This window comes from Aspergillus ambiguus, assembly GCF_047715705.1.
Source record: "Aspergillus ambiguus strain CBS 117.58 unplaced genomic scaffold BDV59scaffold_1, whole genome shotgun sequence".
NCBI classification, from domain to species: Eukaryota; Fungi; Ascomycota; class Eurotiomycetes; order Eurotiales; family Aspergillaceae; genus Aspergillus; species Aspergillus ambiguus.
This window is the reverse complement of record NW_027395514.1, coordinates 984575-1012228: the sequence shown is the minus strand read 5'-3', so window position 1 is coordinate 1012228 and position 27654 is coordinate 984575. Positions and strand designations below refer to the sequence as shown.

At 53.5% G+C, this 27654-nt stretch overlaps 12 protein-coding genes across 12 annotated transcripts; 7 read left to right on the top strand and 5 right to left on the bottom strand.

Annotated features, from left to right (window-relative positions):
- The first annotated feature begins 239 nt into the window (after window positions 1-239).
- On the top strand, window positions 240-3211 carry BDV59DRAFT_4498 (Rab GTPase-binding exocyst subunit SEC15). The gene is made up of 9 exons (XM_073696419.1): window positions 240-447; window positions 503-1495; window positions 1555-1686; window positions 1744-1845; window positions 1900-2009; window positions 2070-2205; window positions 2255-2704; window positions 2760-3010; window positions 3065-3211. Exons 1-9 carry the CDS (start codon window positions 397-399, stop codon window positions 3144-3146), a joined length of 2307 nt encoding a protein of 768 aa, XP_073553219.1. The 5' UTR covers window positions 240-396; the 3' UTR covers window positions 3147-3211.
- A 64-nt stretch (window positions 3212-3275) lies between these two features.
- hapE (CCAAT-binding factor complex subunit HapE) lies at window positions 3276-4750 on the bottom strand. Its single transcript, XM_073696412.1, has 5 exons — window positions 4340-4750; window positions 4264-4277; window positions 4138-4194; window positions 3468-4091; window positions 3276-3408 (listed from the first exon to the last, which is right to left on the bottom strand). Exons 1-5 carry the CDS (start codon window positions 4419-4421, stop codon window positions 3406-3408), a joined length of 780 nt encoding a protein of 259 aa, XP_073553218.1. The 5' UTR covers window positions 4422-4750; the 3' UTR covers window positions 3276-3405.
- On the top strand, window positions 4749-6303 carry BDV59DRAFT_4442 (Fcf2 domain-containing protein). Its single transcript, XM_073696407.1, has 3 exons — window positions 4749-5190; window positions 5282-5447; window positions 5666-6303. The coding sequence occupies exons 1-3, from the start codon at window positions 5027-5029 to the stop codon at window positions 6041-6043; spliced, it is 708 nt and encodes a 235-aa protein (XP_073553217.1). The 5' UTR covers window positions 4749-5026; the 3' UTR covers window positions 6044-6303.
- On the bottom strand, window positions 6168-7440 carry BDV59DRAFT_197361 (purine-nucleoside phosphorylase; the record flags this gene model as incomplete). The annotated part of the gene is made up of 7 exons (XM_073692903.1): window positions 6168-6209; window positions 6259-6538; window positions 6592-6799; window positions 6843-6911; window positions 6968-7047; window positions 7102-7180; window positions 7233-7440. The coding sequence occupies 7 exons, from the start codon at window positions 7438-7440 to the stop codon at window positions 6168-6170; spliced, it is 966 nt and encodes a 321-aa protein (XP_073553216.1).
- A 365-nt stretch (window positions 7441-7805) lies between these two features.
- Window positions 7806-10579, top strand: BDV59DRAFT_197360 (30S ribosomal protein S10, mitochondrial precursor; the record flags this gene model as incomplete). The annotated part of the gene is made up of 10 exons (XM_073692902.1): window positions 7806-7859; window positions 7915-7994; window positions 8049-8093; window positions 8161-8585; window positions 8660-8820; window positions 9454-9552; window positions 9607-9687; window positions 9774-9889; window positions 9944-10062; window positions 10131-10579. The coding sequence occupies 10 exons, from the start codon at window positions 7806-7808 to the stop codon at window positions 10577-10579; spliced, it is 1629 nt and encodes a 542-aa protein (XP_073553215.1).
- A 771-nt stretch (window positions 10580-11350) lies between these two features.
- Window positions 11351-13277, top strand: BDV59DRAFT_4466 (pepsin-like aspartic protease). The gene is made up of 3 exons (XM_073696414.1): window positions 11351-11808; window positions 11882-12200; window positions 12293-13277. The coding sequence occupies exons 1-3, from the start codon at window positions 11611-11613 to the stop codon at window positions 13228-13230; spliced, it is 1455 nt and encodes a 484-aa protein (XP_073553214.1). The 5' UTR covers window positions 11351-11610; the 3' UTR covers window positions 13231-13277.
- Window positions 13278-13582: 305 nt separating this feature from the next.
- On the top strand, window positions 13583-15241 carry BDV59DRAFT_166874 (S-adenosyl-L-methionine-dependent methyltransferase). Its single transcript, XM_073687795.1, has 2 exons — window positions 13583-13994; window positions 14058-15241. The coding sequence occupies exons 1-2, from the start codon at window positions 13681-13683 to the stop codon at window positions 14854-14856; spliced, it is 1113 nt and encodes a 370-aa protein (XP_073553213.1). The 5' UTR covers window positions 13583-13680; the 3' UTR covers window positions 14857-15241.
- Window positions 15242-16052: 811 nt separating this feature from the next.
- Window positions 16053-17226, top strand: BDV59DRAFT_197357 (kinase-like domain-containing protein; the record flags this gene model as incomplete). The annotated part of the gene is made up of 4 exons (XM_073692901.1): window positions 16053-16377; window positions 16437-16738; window positions 16800-16965; window positions 17030-17226. 4 exons carry the CDS (start codon window positions 16053-16055, stop codon window positions 17224-17226), a joined length of 990 nt encoding a protein of 329 aa, XP_073553212.1.
- A 689-nt stretch (window positions 17227-17915) lies between these two features.
- On the bottom strand, window positions 17916-23176 carry BDV59DRAFT_197356 (uncharacterized protein; the record flags this gene model as incomplete). The annotated part of the gene is made up of 7 exons (XM_073692900.1): window positions 17916-18732; window positions 18832-19160; window positions 19253-20907; window positions 20976-21011; window positions 21071-21569; window positions 21626-22065; window positions 22129-23176. 7 exons carry the CDS (start codon window positions 23174-23176, stop codon window positions 17916-17918), a joined length of 4824 nt encoding a protein of 1607 aa, XP_073553211.1.
- A 256-nt stretch (window positions 23177-23432) lies between these two features.
- On the bottom strand, window positions 23433-24566 carry BDV59DRAFT_4414 (uncharacterized protein). The gene has a single exon (XM_073696401.1). The coding sequence runs from the start codon at window positions 24446-24448 to the stop codon at window positions 23690-23692; it is 759 nt and encodes a 252-aa protein (XP_073553210.1). The 5' UTR covers window positions 24449-24566; the 3' UTR covers window positions 23433-23689.
- A 481-nt stretch (window positions 24567-25047) lies between these two features.
- On the top strand, window positions 25048-26585 carry BDV59DRAFT_4407 (uncharacterized protein). Its single transcript, XM_073696400.1, has 2 exons — window positions 25048-25311; window positions 25375-26585. Exons 1-2 carry the CDS (start codon window positions 25121-25123, stop codon window positions 26507-26509), a joined length of 1326 nt encoding a protein of 441 aa, XP_073553209.1. The 5' UTR covers window positions 25048-25120; the 3' UTR covers window positions 26510-26585.
- BDV59DRAFT_4405 (macro domain-like protein) lies at window positions 26586-27567 on the bottom strand. The gene has a single exon (XM_073696399.1). The coding sequence runs from the start codon at window positions 27370-27372 to the stop codon at window positions 26662-26664; it is 711 nt and encodes a 236-aa protein (XP_073553208.1). The 5' UTR covers window positions 27373-27567; the 3' UTR covers window positions 26586-26661.
- Between the last annotated feature and the right edge of the window lie 87 nt (window positions 27568-27654).

The following is a 27654-nucleotide window of genomic DNA, read 5'->3' as shown; positions in this document are numbered from 1 at the left end:
GATTCACTGGGATTCACCTAGTTTATCAGACAACAAATCTTCTTATGTGTTTTTGTAATAGTTATTTAGAATATATATATGTTTTTTAAGAATACGTTTTATCCCCCTGGACGACTTATGGGAAGAAGAAGATTGTATAGTTGAGGTCTACAGCCATATGTGTAACATTACATAATCATACATAACTACCTACATAAACTATCGGAGATCATCTGCTCCGCCGTCATCCCTGCTCCGTCCTCCGCTGATCTTCCACACCAGCTCTGGGCGTCCACTCCGGATACTCTCCTCTCTTGACTTCATGAGTTTACTACCTACGCCGTACACCGAGTCGCTCCTTACCCGTCTTATCCAAGTGTTCTCTCCATTAGAACCTTATGAAATTGACACATCAACATGCCGTCGATGGTTTCCCCTCGCAATGAATCGTCTCATATATTGAACCAGGTGAATACCTTAGTACCTGCCCTTGCTGTCAGTCGCTGACCTACTGAAACCTCAGATTATCATATCCCCGTCAGATGCAGACTACCTCGATCAGTTGATACCCTCGATCAAAGAATACAGCGTCGGAAATCGGACAAACCAGCTGCTGCAGACGCTATCGCGATTTGCGACCGATAAGGAGGCCGAAATCGAGTCCATCTGCAATACCAACCACCAAGAATTCGTCACCTCTGTCAACCAGCTTCTCCGGATCCGAGAGGGTACTGTCACCCTGACAGCAGAGATTCTAGATCTCAACCAGTCTATCCAAGCCAGCACCGAAAAACTAGCCGAACAGAAGAAAGCCTTGGTGGAGTCACGGAGTCATAGACAAAACATTGATGAAACGTTTCGGGCTATTCAGGACTGTCTCGAGGTCTTACGACTTGCAAATCAGGTCCATGACCTCTTGGCGAAGAAAAACCACTATGCCGCTCTCCGCGCTCTGGAGGAGCTGCAGGATGTCCACCTCAAAGGGGTGACCCAGTACAAGATTGCTGACATGATTCAACGTTCCGTGCCAGCAACCCAACGGGCAATAGCAGAGGCTGTGATGTCGGACTTGAACACATGGCTGTATCGAATTCGGGAGATGTCTCAGTACCTCGGGGAGATCGCTTTATACCACACAGACCTGCGGAAAACACGGCAAAAGGAGAGGGCTGCAAACATGCCATATCTTGGGCATTTCAAATTAAACTCGGCCATTGAATTAGTGTCCGACGAACATGAAGAATACGACCTTTTACAGAATGATGAACTTCAAGTTGATTTCACGCCACTCTTTGAGTGTCTGCACATCCACCAGTCCCTGGGTCATATGGACAAATTTCGGGTCGAATACGCCAATACCAGACGTCGCCAAAAAGAGCTTCTCTTACCTGCATCGATAACTCTCATTGATGAAGATGGGGCGAGCTTGCACAATCTCCTGGAAGAGATGGCAGGTTTTGCAATTGTGGAGCGCTCTACAATGAAAAGAGTGCCTAACCTGAGATCCCCAGTTGATGTATGCTCTTGTCTTTCGAATTTCGCACCTATTCGCATCACCTCTTAACCATTAAACAGGTTGACGAACTGTGGGACTCTATGTGTCAAGCTGCTATCAGCTTAATATCAAACGCCTTGCCTGAAGTTGACAACGCTGAAAATTTGCTGAAAATCAAAAATCTGATTGCATTGTTCATGCAAACTATGAATGTCGGTCACTTCCTCACCTCGTCCCATTTCCCCTTCGCTAATTGTTCTTGACTACAGACATGGGACTTTCCCGTTAGGATGTTTGATGATTTTCTATTGACATTGTTCAGGCGATATGCCGACCTGCTGAAGACCAGGTTCAGTGACGATTTCCAAGAGGTTAGTGTTGCCCGAACTACATACAGACATCCTTGTGCTGACTGCCCATGAAAGATTGTATCCACGGATGATTATATGCCAATGCCCATCCAGACACCGGAGGAATTTGATAAGGTCCTCAACGTTAGTTGGTATAGTCCAGAGAGACCACGAGAGGAACAAGTGTATGTGTTTGCATTCTTCAATCTCCAGCTTGCTTGATTGATACTGATTTCTTTTTGAAGGTTCCCATGTGTTCTGCCCTTCTCGCAGATGTACCCCCTGTGCTGCATTGATATCAGAAACTTCTTAAACCAATTCTACTTTTTCGCCAACGATGATTTCTCCCACCCCAATGTCATCGATGAAACCCTCAAGGAGGTGAGTACCACTCTGCAACAACGAAAAGTAATGTACTAATCTAGATCAGGCTCTGGATGAGCTTCTCTCAGCGCGCGTTTGCGATACGCTCGTGGAGCGTCTCGCCTCCCAGTACCTTGGTCAAATTGTCCAGATCCTCATCAATCTGGAGCATTTTGAGCTTGCATGCCATGAGTTGGAATCGCTTCTCGCCGCCGCGAGATCGCAGAATTCAGCCGGAGGTCCGGTGACGCTGAACGCCACTGAAAAATTCAGGAGCAACAAAAAGGCCGCCGAGAAGCGTATTTTCGAAGTCGTCAACTCGAAAATTGACGATCTCATTGAGACGGCGGAATACGACTGGATGTCGACCGTTCCCCCCACGGAGCCCAGTAATTACATGCAAACGCTGACTCGGTTCCTTTCGAACATTATGAATTCTACATTACTCGGTCTGCCGACAGAAATTAAAGAACTCATCTATTTTGATGCTCTCAGTCACGCAGCAAACATGATCCTTGTATGCAACCCGTGGCGCGCAGTAATCAAGACTGCCAACTAACTCGACGGTCTAGGCACTTCCACTCTCCGCGGACGTTAAAAAGATTAATCCCAACGGCGTCGTGGCTCTAGCAAAAGATGTTGAATATTTGTACCAATTTGTTGATAGCCTCGGGGTACCGATTCTTCGGGAAAACCTTGATGAGCTCCAGCAGACGGTACAGTTGATGCAGGCAGAGAACACCGATGAGTTCTATGATATTTCCACCCGAAACAAGAAGTACGGCCGTGTTGATGCCATCAATGGCCCTATCCTATTGGAGAAGTAAGACTCAACTGAAGCATTTGCGCTGCCCAAATTACTAACGCTTCCAAATAGGGTTACTCGCACGGTTCAATCAAGCCCGGTAAAGAGTGATAAATTCTCTACTCTTTCTTCACGATTTGGAAAGAAGTCGTAGGTTGGAGGGCTTTCAATTGTTGTATCTACTTTGAAAGGTACACATATTCTTATTGCTATACATGGATGTAGAGCGTTTCCCATCAAGGTCACTTGTGTCCAAGTAGACAGCACAAAACAATCAATGCTCTCATTGGTGGTTACTCAATTCAAATTCATAATAGGAGGAATCAGAGGTCCATCGTGCAGCGCGTAACGGAACGGAATAAAAAGGAAGAACAGTGGAACAGCAGTACTGGGATATCAAATTGACGTAGTGCTCACTATAATAAACATTAGCTACCCTGCACTGATCCCACCCATTACGGGACCAGCAACTTACCTGCTGCGGAGGCAGATGAGGGTATGCGGCATACATGCCCTCAAACATTTGCGATTGCGGCTGTCCATAAGCGGCAGTGGGGTCCGACTGCACCGGGCCCGCGTACATAGTCGGCGGCCTGTATTCTTGCTCCTGGAGGCCATGCTGCCCCAAGGCGTACTCCGGAGGAGCCATGTGATGCTGGACGCCGTGTTGGGAAGGCGGCATCTGGCCTGGAGCCGGGCCGGGTGCGCCGGCGGGGGCAGCAGCCTGGCTGGAACGTTTAGCGTGCGAAGTCGCCTCCTCGCGAGGAACAATGTCAATGAGAAAATCGAACATGTCAGATTTCGACAGGGCGGCAGCAATGTCTGACCGTTGCAGGGTGCGCCGCTTGTTGTCTTCGGCATGGATCCACGCGCGCATGGTCAACTCGGTGATGAAGATGTCACAACCCTTTGCGAACAGGATGGGTGCTTCCGCCGAGATCATCTTCACTTCGGGGTCAGCCTTCATCACCTTCTTTATGCGGGCCAGGGGCAACTGGTGGATCTTGTAGTCGTGGTTATCGGATTCGAGATGGTTGATAATGTGCTGCCAGTACGTCGTCAGGATGTCGCGGGCCGTTCCTTGCAGCCCCTGGTTGACCTGCGCCTTGTCAGCTTTGTACTCCAACTGGGACTGGTCGACTTACATTGGCCCAAGTCCCGGTGTACAGTTCAGCTACAGGCGCGTAGCCTTGCGCGGAAAGCTAATGGATTGGAGTCAGCGATGTCCGAACGCCATACAGCGCAGCGAAGGACGAGAGTATGGAGCATACCGCAGCACTAGCGCCTATAATCGTGCTTGTTAGTTCAGGAACAGAGAAGGGATGTATGAGGAGGATGTCGCTTTACCGTAATGGCCACCGTTCCTGGTGTCATACACGGGCTGCTGTCTGCCCTGCTGCTGCCCAGCATTCTGCGCGGCTTGCTCCATATTGTCAATAGTAGTCGAGTCGCGCGCAATTAGCGTTGACTAAGGTAATGATGTGGAGCGATAGCTTTCTGGGAGGACCGTCGGGCCACTGAGGCGGCTATGTCGATGTCGTGACGGAAAGTAAGGAGAAGGGAAGGACGCGGGGTCGATTGAACTCCGTGGAGGGTAGATGGGGTGATCCCTTGAAGTGATATACAAGGCGACTGTAAAACACCGGTTGATAATGGCGATCTAGCAAGTTGGCTGCGGTGATAGAGACGGTGAGGTACAGAATCGCATGAAGGCGGTCGCAGCTTCACGCGACTAAGCAGCACACGCCAAGCTCTGCCTGATGTTGCGGAAAGACGCGGGGAAGGGCTTAGTCAGATACCGGCTTACTCAGCCCAGAGGTGTTTACCCGGATCGGTTAGCTCTGGTCAATTGCTCCACAGAAGAAAATTTTCCAGCCATAAATTTCTCCGTCCTGGACAACATATAAGAAGCATCTCTGGTCCGCAGCCAGAGCGTCCTCTGTTTATCATTCCTTACCTCTCCTGTCTCCTCGCCTTTGCCAGTTCTCTCTCCTTTGCTGGCTTCTTTCAGGGTCTCGTCTTCTCCCTGCGATTATGGAGCCGACACTTGAGGCATCTGCTCCCATGCAGGCCCATGAAGACAACATGGCCGATGACGATATTCAACAGTTGCTCCTTGAGGCTGAGGAAAGGCTACGGGCTGCACAGGGCTTGAAGGGCGATGCAGAGGCGCAAGGAATAGACCAGATTGTGTCGAGGTATGTCGAATGATCACGTCTTGTCCCTCCCTCCACAATCTGATTCTGTACCATACCGTCGGGTCTGAAAGCTAACATCCACTTGGTGAAGTGTTCCGAAACTGCTCCCAGAAAGCCCACTGCAACCTTATGTTCGCCAGCAAAATGAAGTGGCAACAGCCGATCCTTCTGCCCGCATTCCGCAAGACGTCAAAAATGAAGCCAGCAATCCCGCGTTTGTGAATTTGACGTCGTTGAAGCGTTCGACATCAAAGAAGGTACTTACACACCCCAAGACCCTTTATAAACCTCGTTGCTATGAGGAAAATATTCCCTTCGCACAGCCCTTGATGCAGTTTCAACAGCCCGTATTGGGCTGCCCTGCGCCAATGAGAGTTTTTTCATTTTTCATAGTTACTCTGAGCAACATCAGCCAAATTCATTATAACTGTCTTCTTCGAAATATCGCGACGCGGTTGCTAACTTGGCTTTCAAGGAAAAACCTACCGCAGGCGACGACTGGTTCAATCTTCCCAAGACGGAATTAACACCCGAACTCAAAAGAGACCTCCAAATGCTTAGGATGCGATCCGTGCTTGACCCTAAGCGGCATTATAAAAAGGAAAATGGCAAATTCAAGGTTCCTACCTATTCGCAGGTAGGAACCATCATCGAGGGTCCAACGGAGTTTTTCAGCAGTCGTATTGCCAAGAAAGACCGCAAGAAGACCTTCGTCGAAGAAGCCCTGGTTTCGGAAAGGGAAACTGGGCGTTTCAAGTCCAAGTACAACGACATACAATCCTCCAAACAGAGCGGGAAGAAGTCCTACTACAACAGTCTGCGGGCCAAGAGGAACAAAGGCAAAGGCAAGTAAAACGCGTATTTATCGATATCTATCAACTTGTCTCGACCAGCAAACTTCGTCCACAAGACAACCTCTGTTCGGTTATATAACAGCTTTGAGCAGTATCTGGAGACACCTGCTGAAGCGTAAAAGCTCACTGGTTCACCATATTTGAGACCACCCGGACAACGAGTTGCTGCTCCAAGGTCATTTTCCGCGCAGTTCAAGGTAATGTGGACACTTACCTGCATGTCTATAGCAGCTGCTCGGCCAGCCTCGAGGACTTCTTCGTGGTTTGCCTTACCTTTTTGAAGGATCGCATCTAGCTCCTTCATATCCTTCCCTTCAAGAATGCTGTCATCCCCGCGAGGGACAGGGGTCAGAACAGCCTTATTTGTCACCAAACTAAGTGCTAGAACACGGATACCACAATGCCTAGCGACGACGATCTCTGGCACCGTGGACATTCCAACCACATCCGCTCCCAGTTGGCGGAGCATACGGCACTCGGCTCTTGTTTCGTAGCTATGAAGTGTCAATAGGTCCACTGATGATGATTGTGGTCCAACTGTACTTACCTTGGGCCTCCAACATAGGCATAAACTCCTTCATGCAGCCGTCTGTTACTCTGCGGATCCACCACCGTTCTCCATGCTTTATGAACGTGACGTCGGAGCTCGAGATCGTATGCATCAGACAAAGGAGGAAAGCGAGGTCCAAAGTCATCATCATTCGGTCCCCGCAGCGGATGCGTGCCTGCCAGGCCAGACAGGAAAATGTGCTTCGCTTCCATGTCAGTAAGCCGGTTATCATGAAACCTAGGGTAAACTTGCATCGTTCAGGAGCACAATGTCGCCTACGGCGTACTCCGGATCCAAGCCACCAGCGGCATTCGTCACTGATATATAGTGTTAGCGGACAAGAAAGCTATCATCATCAATAACGTTGACTCACAAACTACCGTATCAACTCCCAACTGTTTAAATACGCGAATCGGAAATGTAACCTGATGGATGGAATGGCCCTCGTAATAGCTTGGAAGCGTTAGTGATCCATTCGATGTCACGCCACATCCCAGTAGAACTTACTGAGCGCGGCCGACCATCAACACCACTGGGATGTTTTCACCCAAGAAACCAAAGACCAATTTGCCGGCATGTCCCGGGACTTAGCCAGTTAGGATGCATTCCTCTTCATCACCGGGGTATTTCAAACGTACCTGTCAGCTTTGGGAAATGAGGAATCGATCCGTAGTCATACTCTGCTCGTGGATGATCACGGATGGTGCTAGCAAGGCCTCCTAATCCCGAGCCACACACAATAGCCACTCGTGGGGTTTGCAACTCCGCCGGTAGACGGTCTTTTAGAAAACCGACGGCCTGATTTGCCTGCTGGTACGAAGACGCATCCTGTGATGTCTCGGGCATCTTGTCCCTGATCGGGCAGAGTGTACAGTGCGGCTAGATGTGACGGTGCTAACTTCTCTCGGGCAAAGGGCCAAACGCAGAGAAACCTAGAATCTTCAAGCCCTGGGCATTCGAACGCAGTATGGCCATACGTGAGATCTCCCAAGACCAAGAAGTGAACTAATCGATGCCCGCGTATTACCTAATGCAGTCTGGAGTTGTTGGTGTGATTGCAGCCGGCAGGCGGTGAGGCCCGTTGGCCAATAGCGGCAACGGTGCGAAAAAAGTGTCCCAGTCGACGCGCCGCCTCCGATCAGAGCCCGGAGCATCTTCATATCGTCGTCTCTACACGAAGGACATCGGCCTGCGCTGGTTGCTCGGTGAATATGTTCTCATACGTCAATCGCCGTCTTCTGGCGAGCTCGACAAAGCAATTACAGGTACTATCCCAAATGCTCGGAATCTCCATTATAACCCTGCTAATCATCTCAGCAGCCCGCTGTCGCTTGTCGCACCTTCACTTCGAATATTCCCCGTCTTAGTGCACCCTCGCAAGTAGCCGAAGAACCTGTCAGGTGGGACATTTGCTCAGAATTTGCCCAAGCTTCTATCTGACTCGACCCTGTTAGCCCAGAGAAAACCGAACAATCCCCGAAACCGTCGGTAAAGTCATGGTCAGTGCCGAAGTGACATACGGTGATCAGTTGGGCTCCGCGCAAAGTGCTTACGATATCGGAACAGGTCCGAACGTCTTGATAATGTCGGTCACAATGCCCGTCTGCCGCGGAGCGTTCAGGCGATATACATGCGTCCCCTGCGGAGGAAGGCCGAGTACGGTCTGCCGGTATGTGATCTCCAGCTGAGATCGTACAGCGTGCGGAATGTGGAATTCTTCGCCGACTTTGCCATCCGCGCTGCATACTATATGAAACTTCCTGTCTCGGGACCTGTCCCTCTCCCACGCATCGTGGAACGGTGGACGTTCCCTCGCAGCAACTTCGTCCACAAGAAGAGCCAGGAGAACTTTGAGCGCATCACTCTCCGTCGTCTCATCCAGATCAAGGACGGTCATCCGGACGTTGTACAGGCATGGCTGGCCTTTTTGCGGAAACATGCATTCTATGGGGTTGGCATGAAAGCCAATGTCTGGGAGAATGAGAGCCTCGGTATAGTAGCATCCTTCTTGCGTCTGTATTTGGTGTTGTGGATTGCAGTGACTAATTATCCGTGTTTGGTGCAGATGTTTCTAAGCGCACGGATGAATCTGTGGGCGAGATTGAAAAGTCGCTGGAGTCGTATATGGAGCAGTTTGGTCAACGGCAAGACATGGAGTCGCAAACCGATCTGTTTGACCACCTTAACAACGAACGATTTACACAGAAGAGAGGGCCCTTGACTAGCGTTCGCAGCGGTTAATGGCCTTCTATCTCATCCTGCATTCCTTCGTCAGACTTGTATAATCATTGCCATACTGTGCTTAGTCCCTTTTACTGTATATCAAGAGCTTGCTGGAACATTTGATAGAATTCATTATTGCCCAAATGTAGTCTTTGATCTTCGGTGTCTTAACCAGCGTTGCCGGGGGTGGCTTTGGCACGATGTGTATTTATCACGTGACCACGAAGATAACATTGATGTGGGCGTGATTTTGGTTTAGAGCATCTTGCAAGAAGGTATCGGCTCTACGGTTCCCTGGCTGCCGGAAGTCAGTGGACAATGCGTTCCAATAATCCACGTCTGAGCGGGCTGTCGATACCCTCACTGTATAGACAAAACACACTGCATCTGCGATTGCAACAGGCTCCCCGGCTTCAAAATCGTCTCCGGAGATGGAGTAGCTCCGCCGCTGTCACACCACCAGCGTCTGCCACTAACGATCAGATCATATTTTCTGGGATCCAGCCAACAGGAGTACCGCATATTGGAAATTATTTAGGCGCATTGCGCGAATGGGTCAGATTGCAGGACAACGCTGCTGAAGGGACTCAGCTATTCTTCTCCATTGTCGATCTGCATGCCCTCACATTACCGCAGGATGCTCGCCAGCTGAGGGCATGGAGAAAAGAAGCATTCGCGACGCTTCTGGCTGTGGGTTTGGATCCAGAACGTTCAACCGTCTTCTATCAATCTCATGTACGCATCGCATTTCCTGAAACATTGCGTTTGCAGTTGCTGACTATGTCTCAGGTTCATGCCCATGCTGAACTATTCTGGATCCTAAGTTCGGTGGCATCTATGGGATACTTGTCGCGGATGACACAATGGAAGGTGAGTCTGCATGAGGGCACTTTTGTGGGGGGTGTCAACACGCGACGAGGGGAGGCCAGATGTTCATCTGTTGACGCTGCATTTAGAGCAAACTCCAGCTGCCTGAAGATACGAACTTGGAAGATTCAGCGGCGAGGTCTAAGCTACGCTTGGGCCTTTTCTCATATCCTGTTCTTCAGGCGGCCGATATCTTGGTTCACAGGTAAGTGCCACCCAACAGCAGGGGTCTCCAATTCAAGGGCTAACGCGGAATCAGAGCCACTCAAATTCCGGTCGGAGAAGATCAAAAGCAGCATCTTGAATTTTCCAAATATACTGCAAACAGCTTCAATCATCTCTACGGGTCTATCTTCCCGCTGCCCGAAGCCCTCATATGTAAGTCGAATAGCCATAGTTTATATCTTGGTACATAGCAGGCAGAAGTTAACTGATGTGCTATTTAGCGCCCGCCAAACGAGTGATGTCTTTGAAAGAACCAACTCTCAAGATGTCCAAGTCTCATGCGGACGACCGGTCTAGGATCCTCCTAACGGACAGCCCGGGCGTTATCCAGAAGAAGATCAAAGTTGCTCTGACAGACTCAATAGCGGGCATAACATACGATCCGCCCCAGCGCCCGGGTGTATCCAATCTCATCGAGATCTTAAGTCACTTTGACGGGAGGTCGTGTGAGGAGCTTGCATTAGAGCACCAATCTACAAGCCTGCGAGCTTTCAAGGAACATATCGCCAATCGGATTTCGAACCATCTGGAGCCGATCCGGGAGAAATATTATTCTCTTATGCACGATCAGACTGGCTATCTGGACACCGTTGCAGAGCAAGGCGCTCAAACGGCGCGGGCCAACGCGGAGGTCACAATGAGACAGGTTCGGGAGGCGATGGGGCTATGAAATCTGTACCATAAAATTTTCAGACCATGTAAACTAGCTAAATTAGCGCAGTAGGAAATATTCTGCGTGGCAATCTTGAACGCATGGGGTTGCGTAGTCTTGCGTATACGGGTCTGTTATCACACCGACTAATCCGGAGTATATATCACTAGCGCCGGTATTGGGTGTTCGTGCCCAAAAAAAAGACCGTGGATATCCAATGTGATGACAGAACGGACTTGACTGCAAAACCATGTCGAAGGACTGATTACTAGGAGGAATATTGCAGCCTAGCCAATTCTCCGGGTTCTCCGAACTCCAGGACTGACGCAAAGACCTCCGAACTAGCCGTTCGTTTGAGGGCCACAGCCACAACCACTGCCCTCGGGAGGTGGCGTCTTCAACAATGCTGACGATGGCAAGCCAATAAGGTACAGTAAGGCACAGGATTATGTACCTTAACTGAACAGGCGTTGTGGTTGTGGTTTCAGCGTTGTTGGACAGGCAGTGCAACCGTTTTCGGATACTCATCAGACTCGTCGACACTTGTCCTCCAGCCTCGCGGTTCCGCCCCACACCCTCATCATCAACCAGCGTGATGACGACGACGACCAGCTAACAAACAAGCCGCCGTGAACGCAGATTGGATCGCGATTGCCGCTATCCGACTTTCCGAACTTCTCGGTGGGACCGCCAGAGCTCCAAGTCTGCCGAGATGATCACCGTCATCCCCGAGTGAATTCGCCTGGACCCGCTGACCACCTCAGAGACGTATACGCCGACCCCGGTTCCAACCACTATGTCTGCTATGGAGTACAAAAAGTCGATGATGCCCCGCCGATGATTCCGCCTGAACTCCGTTTCGAACCCTCTATCCCGCTGAACCATTCCCATCACCCTGTTCGCCCACCTCGGTCTCACACAGGAGAGTGGTCGATTGAGGCCCTGAGTCCTGTCGAGTGGGTTGCCCTGTACGACTGCGTCGGGTCTATACGAGTTCTGGATTGATTCCCCTAGGAGCAAGCAATCTCCGGTCGCGTGGAAATTCCAAGATGAAGTGGGGATCGTGGCATTGTTTGCTCGTTGCGGCTCTGGTTGGGCAAAGTGCAAGCTCCCTCACCCTTCACAAGAGAGAGGTCCCCGCGGTCGTGTCGCTAGATATTAAGCGTAAAGATGTCACAGATCCGGTGGCTAGGGATCGGACAAGGCGCAAGCGTGACAAAACAGTCTCTCAGGATCTTGATAATGAGGTATGTCCCGATCGCCTGACGCGGAAGCGCGTTGCGTTGCGCCTAAGTTGCTGACACCACATGTGCGGAGTAGGAAACGCTTTATTTCTGTAACATCACCCTCGGCACGCCACAGCAGAGTCTACGACTAGTCATCGACACTGGGAGCAGCGATCTATGGACCAACGCGGCGAACTCGACCCTCTGTGAATCCTCGAGCGATCCATGCAGTGTATCCGGCTCTTATAGTCCCGACGACTCCTCAACCTATTCATTCGTGTCCTCGGATTTCAACATCTCGTATGCAGACGGGACTGGCGCCGCTGGAGCCTATGTGACTGATACGTTGCACATTGGTGGTGCCGCTATCAAGGACTTTCAGTTCGGAGTTGGCTATACCTCGGGCTCTGCAGGTACGTTAAAGATTCCTGGACCTGTTGAGGAATCAGACGTGATTATATGGCGAATGGTCTCTGAACGGAAACTAATATTTTGTCAACTGCAGAGGGCGTTTTGGGAATTGGATACCCCTCCAACGAGGTGCAGGTCGGTCGCTTCGGCAAATCCGCCTACGCGAATCTCCCCAAGGCGATGGTGAAAGAGAACTTGATCAAATCAAGTGCTTACAGTCTCTGGTTGAACGATCTGGGAGCGAGTACTGGTTCCATCTTGTTTGGGGGCGTCAACAAGGCAAAATATCACGGTGAACTGGCAACGTTGCCGGTCCAACCCGTCAACGGCGGCTATTCCGAACTCATCATTGCACTGACTGGAGTTTCCATTACTTCCGATTCGGACAGTCAGGAATACTCATCAGACGCCCTTCCAGCGGCCGTTCTGCTGGACTCTGGAAGCTCATTGACGTATTTGCCTAACTCGATTGTAGAAGATATCTACAATGATCTCGGCGTTGTTTACGAATCCTCCAGCGGCGTGGGGTTTGTGGAATGCAGTCTGGCGCAAGAGAGCGTGAACATCAGCTACACGTTCACGTCACCGACGATTAACGTTGGCATTGACGAGCTTGTTATCGACGCCGGCGATATTCGGTTCCGAAATGGGGCCCGGGCGTGTATATTCGGAATTGCCCCGGCCGGGAGTAGCACTGCTGTCCTCGGCGACACCTTCTTGCGCAGCGCGTACGTTGTGTACGACTTGTCTAACAATGAAATCTCCCTGGCCAACACGAATTTCAACTCCACGGAAGACGATGTCCTGGAGATCGGAACCGGTGACGACGCCGTTCCGGGAGCCACCCAAGTCGCCAACCCTGTTACTTCTGTTGTGGCTGACGGTTCGGGGGCTAGAATTGGAGGTCCAACCGGGGGTATCTTCACCGACATATCCACGAGTACAGGCGGTGCGATGCCGGCAGGACCGACGAGCTTCCCGACGCACTTGGCGGTTGGTGCTGCCGCCATTGGATATATGCTGGCCGCTTGAGCCTTTGGTTTTCGATGATTTGCTGATACCCTGGGTCACCCTCTTTTTTGGCCTTTATGTTTTTACAATACCTTTGTGTTTTATTGATCCATATTAGGTGTTGATGTCCTTATTTACATTGTGTGAAGTACATAGCATATTGGTCGCATAATGATTGTACGAACATACGATTCTATTTCTTGCTCTTTGACTGTAAAGTGATGTATATTTGTAGAATGACCCATCAGCGCGATAGAGTTGGACTTTTAGACTATGTGTATCCAGTTGTCCCAGCGCTGTCTTGGCCGAAGATCCGTTGCAGGGATACGGCCCCCACCCGGAAAGAAACTTCAAGGATTCTTCTCTTGCAGCACTCTTCCAACGCAACACACAAAAATTAAACTGTTCCGGTCACGTTCGACAATGTACTGATGAGGACTTCGTGGCGATTCCTTCTCCCAGACATCATCCATGCCCCGGCTTCCCAGCTCAATAATTATCAAGGCATACCAGCGACACAGTCTTCTTCCTCTACTGCTATCACAATGCCGCACGATAGACTCTGCGCAGAATGAACTGCGCTGGCTTCAAGAACGAGTCAGATGTATGCAAAATGAATTATCGAGCAGGACTGGCGCGGCTTCCGGACGTCATGTTCGCTGGAACAAGATCTTGAGATCAATGTGCCGTGCGCGGTCAAAGGGGCTGCCGCTGCAGTACATCATCGGCGACCAACCATTTGGAGACCTGGAGATCCTATGTAGAAAAGGTGTCTTGATTCCCCGGTATGTATAAACTTCAGTTATTGCTTCGTAGCCACCTTCATTACATTGCTAACTCTCTGGAAGGACGGAAACCGAGAGCTTCACGCTACACGCAGCACAGCTGGCATTAAAGCACTTCAAGGACCATGTGAACGCTGAGAATGCCGGACATACCCGGAGACTGCGCATATTAGACCTCTGCTCAGGAACAGGGTGTATGTCTCTACTACTGCATTCGGTTCTTGCGCAACACATTGGCCAGATATCTAGCGTCGGTATCGACCTCAGTCCCACTGCCGTCAAGTTGGCGTCCGACAACCTCGCACATAATCTGCAACTCGGCCTTCTCTCAGCCCGTGCGAGGACTGAGATCCATTTCCGCCAGGGAAACGTTCTCGCAGCTCGTGACACTGCAGCCCCCGGCGTAGAGGATGTCTTGCGTGAATTCCCAGAGTATGCTTCTGAGACCGGTCCGCGTTGTGACATTTTAGTTGCGAATCCGCCGTATGTCGCTCCGCAATCATTCTGGGATGGCACTACTGCACGGAGTGTCAGGATTTTCGAACCGAGACTTGCCTTGGTACCACCTTCGCCAGGCGATTCCCTAGCCAGTGAGTCCGTTAGGCAAGAGGATGTTTTCTACTACGAAATAATCCACCTGGCCTTCAGGCTTTGCCCACAGCTTGTATTGCTTGAATGTGGGAGTCGTCTGCAGGCCGAGCGGGTGGTTAGGATTTATGATGACCTTGCAGGAGAGCTTCGGCAAGGGAGGCCGTTCGAGACTCAGATATTACCTGGCTGGGATCCGGACCCGGACGCAGACGTATCTGGGGAGAGTGGAGCGTGTGCTGTGATTCTGCAGCAACCAACATACTCCGATTGAGTTGGCCGGTTGAGTGCACTGGTCATTGTCGACACCAGGTCACTTGCTGAGAAACTAGTAGATCTAAGCTTGGCACAAGCATACCATATTATTTCTAGACCGAAAGTTCTCGGCTTCCTTGACTAGGGCAATGGCCAGACCTCGTATACTCCGTTTTGGTTGGTACAGTGTATACCAGAACATTATACAAGCTTTGCTACACCTCCATCTCTTTTATGCAAGCTTCTCGATTTTGTCTAAGCTAAATGCTGGGTACTATAGCTCTCCATGGAATTTTGGCAACTTGTCGCCTTGTTTTAGCCTTCCCATATCATTTCCAAATCCTACAGTAGCAACTTTTCCCCTCTTTCTATCGAATATTTCTTTTCCAAACATTACATAGCTGTCCCTATCATTCGGATCGGATGGATATTCTTACATCTTTCTTCAGACAGGGTGAAGTGGTAGTTAAAAAAAAGCAGAGCTACTATTTCAGGTAACAAGGAGTATGACGGGGACATGAATCACGAGCGAGAACCAAAATCCAGCCTCTGAATGAAATGGATATGCGGTTGCCAATACAGGATGTTGTTCGCTGCCGGCTGGGGACTGGCCCTGATATCATCAAAAGACTCTAGAACCTCACCATTATCGTGCGGAATCACCAGGGGCTGTTCTAGCCACGCCACCTGGTTCGTCCATCCTGGGACGGCTTTGAATATTTTGTTCTCTTTTTGGTACTGCTCCAACTCCTCTCGGGATACGATAGGATCTGCCTCTCGTGGCAATCCCAATTCAATATGCTGATTGAATGACTCGACTAACAGTGCCGGAATTGCAGAAAGGCCCGCGTAGCGAGACGCGCGGGAGTCTTGAGGGTCAGGAATGAAGGCAACTGGCCATTTCGCATACCAGGAATAGTGCCAGTTGGATGGGCTTTATCATCCTATGCCCAAAGCTCTTCTCTTGTGACAATCTTCCACGGATATAAAGCGAGCAAGTAGCCGAAGAAGCTAATAGTCAAGAGCAATATGCTTCATGAAGGTAATGAACAATGTGTGGGCACGAGTGTGACATTCTGCTATGGATTCCAAAGCTTAGCTACCCTGCGATTGACCTCGGCACAGTAGCGGACGCGTTTTTTAACGGCCTAGAATCGAGTGCCGGGTATCAATTCGGGTCCATTAGAGCGTGAGACCTACGGAATCGACGTCGAAATGACGGCTACGGAGGCCATAGGCCACCGCGTTCGCACCCTGATCTCCAGCGGCGAACGAACCAGTGCCTCAGGTCCTCAGCACTTTCGCATGCTTTACTTTTCTCCACATTCCTCCAAGCACCCCTCCAAGCCACTCAACATCAGCGGACACCCATTTTGTTTCAACTCACAGTTAGATACTCCTCCATTATGGGAAAGTGTGCTGACCTTTCTGCACCGCAACCCGGTGCGGAGGCTACCTTCACCAGTCCTGGCATTTGTGCTGAAGCGCTTATTTTTGGCACTGGACTACCTGCATACGGAGTGCCAGATTATCCACGCTGGTATATACTCCGGTTTTGTTCTTCTTTGCCACTGTTTACTTACACAGGAAAATGATCAGACATCAAAGCCGACAATATCATGTTCGGCATTGCCGATGACTCGGTCTTCCAAGACTTTATGGAAAATGAGCTTCAGAACCCTTGCCCGAGGAAAGAGCTGGATGGAAGAACTATCTACGTGTCCCGGGAGCTCCGAATGCCTCGAGAATGGGGCGCGCCGGTTCTATGTGACTTTGGCTCGGCCACGCCTGGTGGCATAGAGCACCTAGAAGATATTCAGCCTAATATCTATCGCGCGCCGGAGGTGATACTGGAGATCCCATGGACGTATCCTGTGGATATATGGAATGTGGGATGTATGGTAAGACAATAAGCCGCGTTGCACTGGTCGCAATTTTCTGACATCTTGCCCTTCTACATAGATTTGGAACGTCTTTGAGGGCGGATCTTTGTTCACCGGCTGTGACCCAGAATTTCAGGCGTATCGGAGTCGAGCCCACCTCGCTGAGGTTATAAGGCTGCTTGGACCTCCCCCGCCCAGTCTTCTAGCCCGAGGCAAGCTCCGCCATAAATTCTTCTCTGATGACGGTAAGCCAATATCCATTCACTGGGCTGAATTCCCATATCCGCTCCTTAAATATGACCCCTACAGGTGACTTCTGCGCCAAATTTCTGCTAGGAGACCGGATTCCGCTTGAACAGAGGGAAACGACTCTTGAAGGACAGGACAAGGCCCGATTCATACGCCTAATGCAGAAGATGTTACAGTGGGAGCCGGAGAAGCGTAGCTCTGCTAAGGAGCTGCAAGAGGACGAGTGGATTTGTAAGAACCTAGAGACTACTCATTAAATTTTTCAGTGTCCGGCGTCCTTATATTCCGCTGAGCAACACACTGCCAAGAAATGCCATGGAGATCAAGCCACCTTCCCAGGAAGGTGTAGATTTTCCCACTAGAACCAAATACGAATCCGTACCTAGCCTAGTGGGCTTTGGTTCCCAGGCGACAGGACGAACTAGCTGCCTGTCCAGAAGCGATCCGAACGGGCTTGGTGCAATGAGTTCCCGCCAACCGTAGATAGGCGGAGTGTCTGATTGAATTATAGTTCTCTCTGGAGGGAGCTACTCCCAGCGAGAAACACGGTTATTTGCAAGAACTTCTGGATTGGCTAGACTTCTGACAACGAGCTCCAGTTGAGGACTACGTGGTCTTGGGAAGTCTCGGACGTCAGGGTAGGTATCCTGATGTTTAGCTGGGCACAGAGAGACTCGCCAATTGCATGTATTTTACTGTTGTCGGTCTACCCGTAGAGTATACAGATTTACGCATCTGGGATTTACTATACTACTATATTTCTTTGCTATCTTCTACTTTTCATCTCATTGGAAGCGAGTTAAATATACGATAGATCCCTGCGGTTCTGAGCAGCATAAATTGTGATGCTATGACATCATCATACAGGATTCGCTCATCCATACCAGCACATACATAGTACTACTAGTGCTATAGATAAGTTATTCTACTGTACAAAGACACCAACCTACACACCAACACAAATATAATAATCCGCCCACAACCCCGTACAATCCCCGTTCAGCGCCGGATTCCAGGTATACAGTTTGTCCAGGGCGATTCCGTACGCTGTCGCAATGGCCAGGCAGCCGTCCCCGCTCTTAACATAGTAGAATGTTTTGCAGGTGCTTACTATCCCGGCTTGGGTGGGGGTTGGAATTGCGACTCCTCCTGATGTAGTAGTAGGAGGAGGAGTCGTACTTTTTGTTGTGGTCATCTTGGTTACTGTCGTCGTGGAATTCATCCCCGTCGTCGACCCTGCATCCGTGGCCAGGACGATCTCCGTCGTATACGTCGACTTCGAGGTCTCCTCGATGGTCGTCGTGAACGTCTCCGTGTTACCGGGGCCCCACGGCTCCGGCGTGTACAAGGGCGCCGGCGTTGTCATGCCCGTGTTGTTGCTCCGCGTAGTCGACAAGCCACTGGGGAAACTGGCCGTCTCGCTGATGAGGTCGCGCCTGTGCAGCGTCGACGACGACGGCGGCGGGGCCGGCGGCGGGGGGTGAATGGCCGCAGATCGCTTCTTCAAGAAGAAGTCGTAGTCTTGGAATTTACAGGACAGCTTGGGCCCGCCGGCCGACACGATGGCCCGCTCGACGCAGCCGGACTTCATGATGAAGGGCAGGTTGAAGTAGGCACGCGAATAGTGGGTGTCAGTGTGCTCGTGCCACTCCCAGCCTGTCAGGGCGCCACAGCCGCTTTCTTCGTGATGCAGGCTCGAGCCGCCGTCGGTGCTCCAGCCGCGGATGTTGTAGACTTCGAAGATGTAGAAGAAATCAGTGATCCTGTGCTTGTCAACCACTATAAAAAGACATACATAGACATACATAGCATAGAGATAGATATAGATGGAGATATAGAGAGAGAGAGGAAAGAAGACCTACCTGTATGCACAGTCCGCCTGCGCCGTTGGCTGCACCACGACAGTCACCGTTGTAGTCGGGTGGGTGGTCACCGTCGCCGTCTGCACAACCGTGAGCGTCTCCGTCAACCCGAACTGTGTCATGGTAAACGTCGACCCATCGTAGCCCGCCGGGTTCGTCGGCTCGAAGGCAAGCGGGATCTGCTTCCCATTAATCTTCGTCTCGTCGGCCGCCTGCTCAATCGACAGCGCATTCAGGACATCCGGGTCGAGCGAGCACTCCGGGCTGCCGGGCGTCGTGGTAACAGACGTATCCTGTCCGTTGCAAGCCGTCCTTGTCACGCAGTCAGTCTGTCCCGGGTTAGCTTTTCCATTTCTCTCTCTCTCTCTCTCTCTCTCCCTAGCCCCCGAATGAGGAGCTTAGAGAAGAAGGGGGGACTTACTTCCGTGGTGGTGGTCGACGAAGCCAGATACCACGCGCTATAACTCGTCACCAGATACGTGCACGCCGACACCGTAGCCGAAACCTCGCAGTCGTCGCTGCTATCGCCACCGTCGGAACCCTGCGTGTTTCCACAGCCGCCGGGAACAGTACAGCCCAAGCCACCGCATGATGCCAGCGGGCAGATCGGTATGCAGCCTGTGATACCGCACCCACCACCGCAGCCAAAGATGCCACACCCACCGCCGCAGCCGAACAGGCCGCACCCGCCGTCGCTGCCACCGCCGCTGCTGGTGCGGCCGCCGCAGCCGAAGACGCTGCAGTCGCGTTTGCCACAGCCGGACCCCTTGCACTTTGAGTCCGAGCCCGAGGTCGAGGTGCTAGTCTCCGAGGAGCTGGTCTTCGTGGTACTGGGCTTGACGGTGAGGGGGCCTCCGGTGACGGGCGGTTTTGGGTGCTTGACCGAGTACGTGGGCTGGGGTTGGATAGTGACGGGGACCGGGGTCGGGAAGAAGCTGACGGAGGGCACGCTGGCCAGGGGCACGTCGGTGGCCCTGGACGTCATGGGGGTGGGCGTCGTGACGGGGAAGGTGGCGTAGTTCGGAGGAAGCGTCCAGATGAAGGAGGTGGGCGTGATGCTCTGCACTGGGTTGATTGTGTACTTGTCCGTGTCGGTCGAATACAGCGTCACCGGGTGCAGACTGACCTCGCTGATGGAGAAGGTCGGCACGGGGATTGTCGTCGTCTTGACGTAGACACCGCCGCCGGCTGTGTCGGAGGACAGCAGCGTGGTGGTCAGGGCGGGCCAGGTGGTCACCGTGTGTGTGCCGGTCAGCCGGTATGGCGGCAGGACGATGATGCAGGGAGGCGTACAGCCCGTCTGCGGGTCGGACGACTCCCAGATGCTCTGCGGGGGATACACGAGGTTGGCGCCGGGCCCAGGCGAGATATCGTCGCCTCCGTAGCCGTTGAGGTCGATGGCCCAGTCGATCACGCCGGCCATGTGCAGAGACTCGTAGAGCACGGTGCGGTCCAGCTTGACGACGTCGTCCATGTAGCCGACCCACTGCGTGGATTCATACACGGCCACGTTCGACTGGCTGTCCACATCAAAGTACGATGAGTACGAGGTGATCTGATGCACAGCCCCCGTGGAGTCCTCCCAGCTGCCAGTGCCGTTCAGGATGGCGTTGATCTCGGCATTGGCGATGTAGCCCGCGGTGCCTGTGCATGGCCCGGGATAGGCGCCGGACCCTCCGCCGGTGTAGGTGCACATGGGCCCTGTGCAGCCGGCCGTCGTCATCTGGAACGAGCGGCCGTAGCTAGAGACCCCGACAGCGATCTTGTTGGATGACACACCGGCCTTGGTGATCATGGCCAGCGTCTGGAGGGTCTCGGTGATGTTGACGTGCGAGCGCAGGCAGTTGCCCGCCGGGCAGCCGTCGACCGCGTACTGGTTCGCGTAGTCCCACTGGCCGTGGAGATCGTAGGTCATGAAGACGATGTAGTCAGCCACGGCGGCCATTTTACTGATGGAGTAGCCTCGCAGATACCAGTAGGACGCCGGCGCGCAGAACGAGACGGACTTGCCGGACGGCATCGCGGCCCGCAGTTTGGTGATGAAGGTGAGGTAGTTCTCGGTATCGTCGGCGCTGCCTACAGTATATCTTCACGTCAGCGGTGCTCCCGAAACTCGAGCAAGAGAGGGCCCGGTCTAGACGTACCTGCTGGGATGCCGGGGATATCGGGGGCAGCAGGATCTACGTTGTCTGGTTAACAACAGCGCATTAAAAGACAGACCGTGTGCAGCCCAACTTACACTCCCAGTCGATATCAATGCCGTCCAAGCCGTTCTTGGTCACAAACGACACGATATTGGCGACAAACCTATCCTGATTGCCGGGCTGGACCGCCTCGCGGAAGATGAAATATGTTGCCGGCTCGGTGGAGAAGCTCCAGCCCCCAAGCGACAAGATCTTCTTGAAGCCCGACAGCTGCTGGAACAGCTCCCACTGGACCTGGATGGAGCTGATGTCGACCTCATAGCTCGTCGAGACCTTGCCAAATGCCAGGTGAATGTGCGTGTAAGGAGTCAGGTCCATGGCGGTGATCTTCATGTTCAGGCAGGGTCGCTCGAGGTTGTAGGCCTCGAAGTAGCCAATGCTGATGTACTTGGCCGGGGCATCGCCGACGACGACGTCAGTGCCGCAGTTGGAGATGCAGCCATTCTGGCCGGGGGCGGAGGTGCCCGGGGCGCCGGTGGCCGACTTGGATTTGGTGCAGAAGTCTTGGTTGATGCCGCATTGGCCGAATTTGTTCTAGAGATGAGGTGAGCCAACTATTCATTCGGAAATGCGGGGAGAGGGGGGCAGACGCAGCAGGCATTGAGCGGACACGGATTCAGGCTCGCCAGCGACACGCCCGCTGCTGGCTGTCGCGTGCCCGGCTTCTGGGGCCCACAGACGGCGTTCGCAATTGGCGCCGGCATGGGGGGGTTGCCTGTGCTCAGGCAGATGTACTGGTGCGCCTGCAGGTTGTCGCAGCCCTCCCAGGCCCAGGTATTGGTGTTGAAGCTCTCGATCTCGGCATTGGTGAGGCTGTTCGCCGCGGCAAGGGCCGCGCAGTTCTCGCCGGACTCCACGTAGTGCGAGGCGCAGGTGCCGTCGGCGTTGGGCTGCGGGCGGTAGTCGGGCATCGTACCGGCGGAGCAGCAGACGTGCTGGCCGGGCACCAGCGTCGAGCAGAGGGTGCTGCCGGGGTTGTATTTGTCGAAGTCCGAGGCGGAGATGCCGCACTCGGCTGCTAGAGATTTGCCTAGACCAGAGAGCATCAGCGGGGTGTCCCTCTGGGGACGTTTTGTTACTGGGGAGTACTCACAGCTATCCCCTGAGACGACCTGGATGGTCGAACACAGGGCTCGTTCGTGGAGGGTGGCTCGGACAGTGCTGTTGCCGGCAGTAGTAGTAGTAGTAGTACTGACACTGTCCGCTGTGGTGTTGCCGACAAGACTGGGCACCGACAGGGTGATGTCGAGCCAGTCTTCCGCGTCGTCGAAGGTAGTGATGCATTCGCCCGACGCCCACGCGGCTACGGCATCCTGGACCAAGTACACATCGCGCTCTCCACTCACGACAATGCCGAAGCTGTACTTGGAGCTGCGGCCGTCCTTGGCACATAGCTGCACCACGGCGCTGCTGCCGACGAAGCCGGAGGTCTTGATCTTTGCGAGCAACTGCTGCAGCACAGCGGCCGGGACATCACCGACTCCAGAGCCGGCGAAGAGGCCGAGGGCGACGGCGTTGGAGTAGGCAAAGGCGGTGGTGTCGATGCACTCCGAGCTGTTTCGCTGGGACAACGCGGCGGCGAGTTGCTGCGCCGCGGCGTCGAAGTCGGCGACTGTGGCAGGGGTGCGGGTCTGGTTGAAGGCCAGCTGCAGCGACACCCGAAGCTGAGTCACGCTGCCGCTGGGCAGACAAGAGGCGTTACTGGTGGTGTTGCGAGCGATGGCTGCATCTAACAGCTCTGTGGCATTGGCCGTACAGGCGCGAACGGACTCGTCCTGGCGCAGCGGCGTGAAGAGGGAGAAATCGAGCAGCATGGTCTGGTTGCACATGGCCAGCCGGCCCAGTCGGGGATACAGAGTCCAGTTGTGGGGGCTCGGGCCGGCTTCCACACATCCTGATGGGCACTGACTGAGCACCGCGTGGACGAGTTCTGGGGCAAGTGCGTTGGCATTGGCGCTGATGGACGCAGCAGGGACGGCGCCGGCGGCCTTGGTTGCCACGGGGTGTGCGGCAAGGTATGCGCTCAGGTCGTCGGAGCCGCCGTCTACGTGGAATGCCGTCGCCGTAGACAACAACGACAACAACAACAGAAGGGCGATGGCCACCGCTCCGGCCGAGGTGGAGGACGGTGAGAACCACATCGTCGTCCGGTCACAGGGGAACTGGGAGAGTAAGGTAAAGACGGTGCAGGAGCCAGAAGAGAAGGAAAGGAGGGCGAGGGATTAAGTATCAGTCTATTTGCCACCCGTTCGGGAGTATGGCAAAATTGGCACTGCCCTCCGTTCGGTAAGGGACTGTATCAGAGTACCGTGTAGCCAGTCACCGGTCGTGGTCCACGTTACTTTGAGGTATAGATTCCCTTTCCTATTAGGGTTAGCGGAATGCGGAGGCTGCTTATTCGGGGAGAAAGTGGGGCAATTAAACTTCCCGAGTCCCCGCACTCGATGCCCCTCCATTGCCATTTTAATTCCGGTTAAGCTCCTGTCAAGCCATGGGGATGATCCTACGCTATACTATATTTGGTCGGATTCGACCATGGGGTAAAATGGATTTCCTGTCGGTTCCTGTCGATACACCGACAGGAATTTGAGGGGACTGGACGTACCTTTCTATTCCAAGGTGGCTGTTGGAGCGGTATGTGGTAAGGGCCGAAGTTAACCAAGTATGGCGGAATACCTTGGTTGCCCGACATGAAAAATGGCGGCGTTTAGTGGTGGTCGCGGTCTAGACTGGCTCGGTCGTTCCGTTCCCCTTGTCTTCCTTGTCCAGCGAGAGAGAGCGTTCGCCTTCTTCTGCTCTTCGTAGTCCCTCTTTCCTCCTTCTACCTCCTTCACCACAAGCCGCATCATGAAGTTTGGGGCGCTCCTGGCGCTCGCTGCCTCCGTTGCAGCCATCCCCCGGGAAGGCCCCGGGGTTCCACTGCACAAACGCGACGGGGCAAGACAACACATCGGGTACCGCATCGTCTCGAAGGTCCGTCCTCCCCATTCCATCCCATCCGTTATTCCATCAACCCAACCAAACCACATCCCAGGCCGAAGCTGACGCCATCCACGCAAACGGCGGCAAAGCCGTGCAGTCCAAGGGCACCATGGGCCGCCAGCTCGGCACGGGCACCTACATCTCGCCCCGGTTCCAGGACTTTCCCGACTACGACCCCAGCAGCGTCCCCTGGGACTGCGTGGTGACGATCGACGCCGGCGTATGGGGCGGCTGGAAGAAGGCTTGGATCCCGAAGTCGTTCGAGTTCCCAGAGGACCACAAGAAGAATCCGGACCAGTGCAAGCCGCTGATGCTGTGGACGCCGCGATGGAGTACGTGTCTGCAATTTGTTTTTGATGATATGGGTTTTCTATTAATACGGACGCAGAGGCGAACCGCGCACGCTTCCTCACGTACCTGGACGCGTCCATGACGGCCGACAACACCGTGCTCTTCTCCAAGATGCTTGGCCATGAGGACAAGGATCAGGCGGTAATCCCGGCGGCCCTGATTGATACCGGGAAGGTGTATCTCGCGCAGTGTGCCGAGCGGGGCACGGAGGCCAACCACCAGATTGGCAAGATGGGCACGGTGGATTGGGGTCTGCAATCCATGCCGGGCTGGGGGCTGGGGACCGATGCGTAGGGGAAGCACCAGTTGGAAGGAATCAGTAGTCCGGGAGGGACCGGTGAGGATACTTGGGGATCGAAAGAGGAAGGCCATAGGAGACAACTGAGGCGGTCGACTGAAAGGGAGACTCCCCACGGTAGGCGAGTGGTCTGTCTAAATCGACTATCTAGTGCCTTCTAGTTAGGCTATCAGGTATCATTCGAGGCCATAGTAGACAGAGTACTTGTGTTGATATTGCCATTATTAGCCTTGGTCTCGACCTTGAAAATCTAAATGGTCCTCCCACGTCTGCAGGTATCCCCGTATCCTGGATCTAATGACGATGGCAGATGTCTGTCGATCAAGTCACGTGACGGAGATCTCTCCGCAAAGCGAATATGGAAACATCAAACTACTCCAACCCACTGCATCCCGATCCCAGTCCAGCCGGAACCACTATTTCCTGATCGCCGCCCCGTGCCAGGAGCGCTACAATGAGCGCGGAAGAATTCCTGGCTAATGTTGAAGGCGGCATCGTGCCAGTGACCTGCCATGAGGATGTCCTGCGGATCGCATTCATCTATCTGGACGAGGGGCTGTGGACCGGCAACGGGGTGTTTGATGTTGTGGAGAAGCTGCACGCGCATGGCTGGTCCTTTGGTGAGGGCGAGTTACGCTTTAATCGGTAAGCTACGTATACCCTACCATGGGAATCCCTCATAGCACGGTATAAATAATACGATAACAGTACCCTGGATATATTCTACCTCGCCCAGCTAGCAGCCGCCATCTACCGCTATTCCTCCCAACTGGAAGGGGACTTCCCCTCCTTCTCGGATTTCCCTGCCTTCTACGCCGCCCACCACGCCCTCCTGCACGCCTCCGCCTGGCGCGCCTACTACTCCACCCCCTTCCTCACCCAGCGCACCACTGCGCGCTTCTACCGCCCGCCCGACCTCCAGGACCTCCCCGACTCCTCCGCCCCGCTCTGCCAGCCGCGCCACAGGCCGCTATCCGCCCACGTCCTGAAACTCCCCCGCTGGGCCTACACGGTCGCGTGCACGCGCCGCAGGCAGCCCTTTCTGCCATTGGCAACTCTTACTGCAGTCGCCCTCCGCACGCTGGAGACAACCATGACACGTCTGCACACGGCCGACCCCAGCGCACCGCCCCCCGATTCGGAATCACATGCGCGCTTCTGGCTGGACTATTTCACGCCTGATCCATCTCCATCTCGCGGGGCTACGGTAACTCCCCGGGAAGCATGGGGGCCCAATAGCTTTGGGATATTGGTCGCGCAGGGAAAGTATGATCTCCACGGGTTGGAAGCCGAGTACCTCGCAAAGGGTTCGGGGGGAGAGGGGGCCGAGGGAGATGGCGAGTCGGAGCTGCCGGTGATGTGGTGTGGGTTGCCGGATGGAGGGATTGGCGAGCAGGCGTGGTGGAGGGGGTGGGTGGAAGAGGTCGGGAGTGAGGAGGAGGTGGAGTTCCTAGCCGCTGTTGCGGTGGAGGAGACCGTTGGACTAGGACTCGAAGGCATCGAGCTGGATGAGTTGGACTTGTCTATCCGGTCCCATATCCTCCTAGCGGTCCTGCAGGCTGCGGTGAAGGACCGGCCGGAGAGGGAGCGTTTCCTGGGGAAGCTGGAGAGGCGGATGGTGCAGAAGGGGAGAATTGGCCAGGAGCGGGCAGGGAGGTGGGCCCGGGAGGCCTTGGGGATCATGGAGCCGTATGTCCGCGGATGGCAGGGCGTGTGGCCTGGTGCCGAGGAGAGGGGGGAGATGCTGCGGCGGATCTTGGTGGAGAATGCGCAGCTCTTTGCCCGCTGGAGGGTGTCACCTCTTTCGAAGCAGTTCACTTTTGAGCTGGGGCCGAGGGCGTAAGAGATTCAGACTACCATTCTGACCATTATACAACCGTTAGACAGGTGTGTAGGTACTATCTATGTAACACACCGGATAGGGGGGGTGCGCCCCGCCAAGTCATTGTGTCTCGACAGACCTAAGACGACGAGGACCATGAATCGGGAACGACGTTATCGATTCTGCTCCTTTGTCTTCCATGTCGTCGCAACTTCATCACAATCCTTCATGATCTCATCCCACTGCATTCGACTCCACCGCTCCGGCCGTTCGACGGCGTCGACAAAATGTTTCATTGCAAGCACCATCTGCCCCGACCAACGCTCCTTACTGACCTTCCCAACCCCAGCAGCCAGGGGCGCCATCAAGAGACGATTAATTTTCTCTTCCGAAGCCCGGTTACGCCCCTCAACCTGACATAACAAACTCCAGACGCTCTCATAGACAACCTCCCGGTCCCAGACGACATTCATCGGCTCTCGCATAGTTGGACAGATAGCCACCCAGGCACAGCGCCGGGAATTCTGCACAAGCGGCGCAGGAAACTGCACCAGCGTGCATGTGCCTGGTGGCGCGAATCCTCGCCATTTCTCGTATAGCTCCCACTGCACTGCGCGCATCAGGGCTCCGTAGTCATCGCGCGGGCTGAAGGCTAATGAGATGGCGTCGTCGAAGCCTCCATCTAGACGGCCATACGAGTTTGCGGGTGAGACGATCAGGTCGAAGGTGACTGAGGGGTCGAGGCGGTTCAGGCGCGAGTTGATGGGGGTGATCGTGAGCTTTGATGGTAACTCGGGCCAGTGCTCTTGCTGCGCTGTTTGGAAGGCGGTAATGAAGTCTGCGTCCTGGCAGAGCAGGATGATCTCCGGGATATTGGCAGTCATATTTCTGTCGTGTTGACAATTGATGATGCGGTCTTCAGCGACTCCGGGAATTACATCAGCCAACACATGACGCCTACACCGGGATTCCCTGCCGCCCCAAATACGATGTCCATGTTTGTACCAATGTGGTTAGAACCCGCAGATCTCTTACATCGAAGGGACCATAGTCGCATGAAATTTTATGGCATATAACACAAACACATGTTCTGGCATACATATCAAATACCATATAGTTAGCACATCCTTTTACATAATCATTCTGGGTGGTAGGGTCGGATAGCT

Bases quoted from the DNA above. Each gene is read 5' to 3' on its own strand.
- BDV59DRAFT_4498 (XM_073696419.1), top strand. From the start codon at position 397: ATGCCGTCGATGGTTTCCCCTCGCAATGAATCGTCTCATATATTGAAC. The intron at 448-502 runs GTGAATACCTTA...CTGAAACCTCAG, and splicing joins CGTCTCATATATTGAACCAG to ATTATCATATCCCCGTCAGA. The intron at 2,705-2,759 runs GTATGCAACCCG...TCGACGGTCTAG, and splicing joins ACGCAGCAAACATGATCCTT to GCACTTCCACTCTCCGCGGA.
- hapE (XM_073696412.1), bottom strand. From the start codon at position 4,421: ATGGAGCAAGCCGCGCAGAATGCTGGGCAGCAGCAGGGCAGACAGCAG. The intron at 4,092-4,137 runs GTAAGTCGACCA...GACAAGGCGCAG, and splicing joins ACACCGGGACTTGGGCCAAT to GTCAACCAGGGGCTGCAAGG.
- BDV59DRAFT_4442 (XM_073696407.1), top strand. From the start codon at position 5,027: ATGGAGCCGACACTTGAGGCATCTGCTCCCATGCAGGCCCATGAAGAC. The intron at 5,191-5,281 runs GTATGTCGAATG...CACTTGGTGAAG, and splicing joins ATAGACCAGATTGTGTCGAG to TGTTCCGAAACTGCTCCCAG. The intron at 5,448-5,665 runs GTACTTACACAC...TTGGCTTTCAAG, and splicing joins AGCGTTCGACATCAAAGAAG to GAAAAACCTACCGCAGGCGA.
- BDV59DRAFT_4466 (XM_073696414.1), top strand. From the start codon at position 11,611: ATGAAGTGGGGATCGTGGCATTGTTTGCTCGTTGCGGCTCTGGTTGGG. The intron at 11,809-11,881 runs GTATGTCCCGAT...TGTGCGGAGTAG, and splicing joins CTCAGGATCTTGATAATGAG to GAAACGCTTTATTTCTGTAA. The intron at 12,201-12,292 runs GTACGTTAAAGA...TGTCAACTGCAG, and splicing joins CTATACCTCGGGCTCTGCAG to AGGGCGTTTTGGGAATTGGA.
- BDV59DRAFT_166874 (XM_073687795.1), top strand. From the start codon at position 13,681: ATGCCCCGGCTTCCCAGCTCAATAATTATCAAGGCATACCAGCGACAC. The intron at 13,995-14,057 runs GTATGTATAAAC...ACTCTCTGGAAG, and splicing joins AAAGGTGTCTTGATTCCCCG to GACGGAAACCGAGAGCTTCA.
- BDV59DRAFT_4414 (XM_073696401.1), bottom strand. From the start codon at position 24,448: ATGGACGCGTCCAGGTACGTGAGGAAGCGTGCGCGGTTCGCCTCTGCG.
- BDV59DRAFT_4407 (XM_073696400.1), top strand. From the start codon at position 25,121: ATGAGCGCGGAAGAATTCCTGGCTAATGTTGAAGGCGGCATCGTGCCA. The intron at 25,312-25,374 runs GTAAGCTACGTA...ATACGATAACAG, and splicing joins GGCGAGTTACGCTTTAATCG to TACCCTGGATATATTCTACC.
- BDV59DRAFT_4405 (XM_073696399.1), bottom strand. From the start codon at position 27,372: ATGACTGCCAATATCCCGGAGATCATCCTGCTCTGCCAGGACGCAGAC.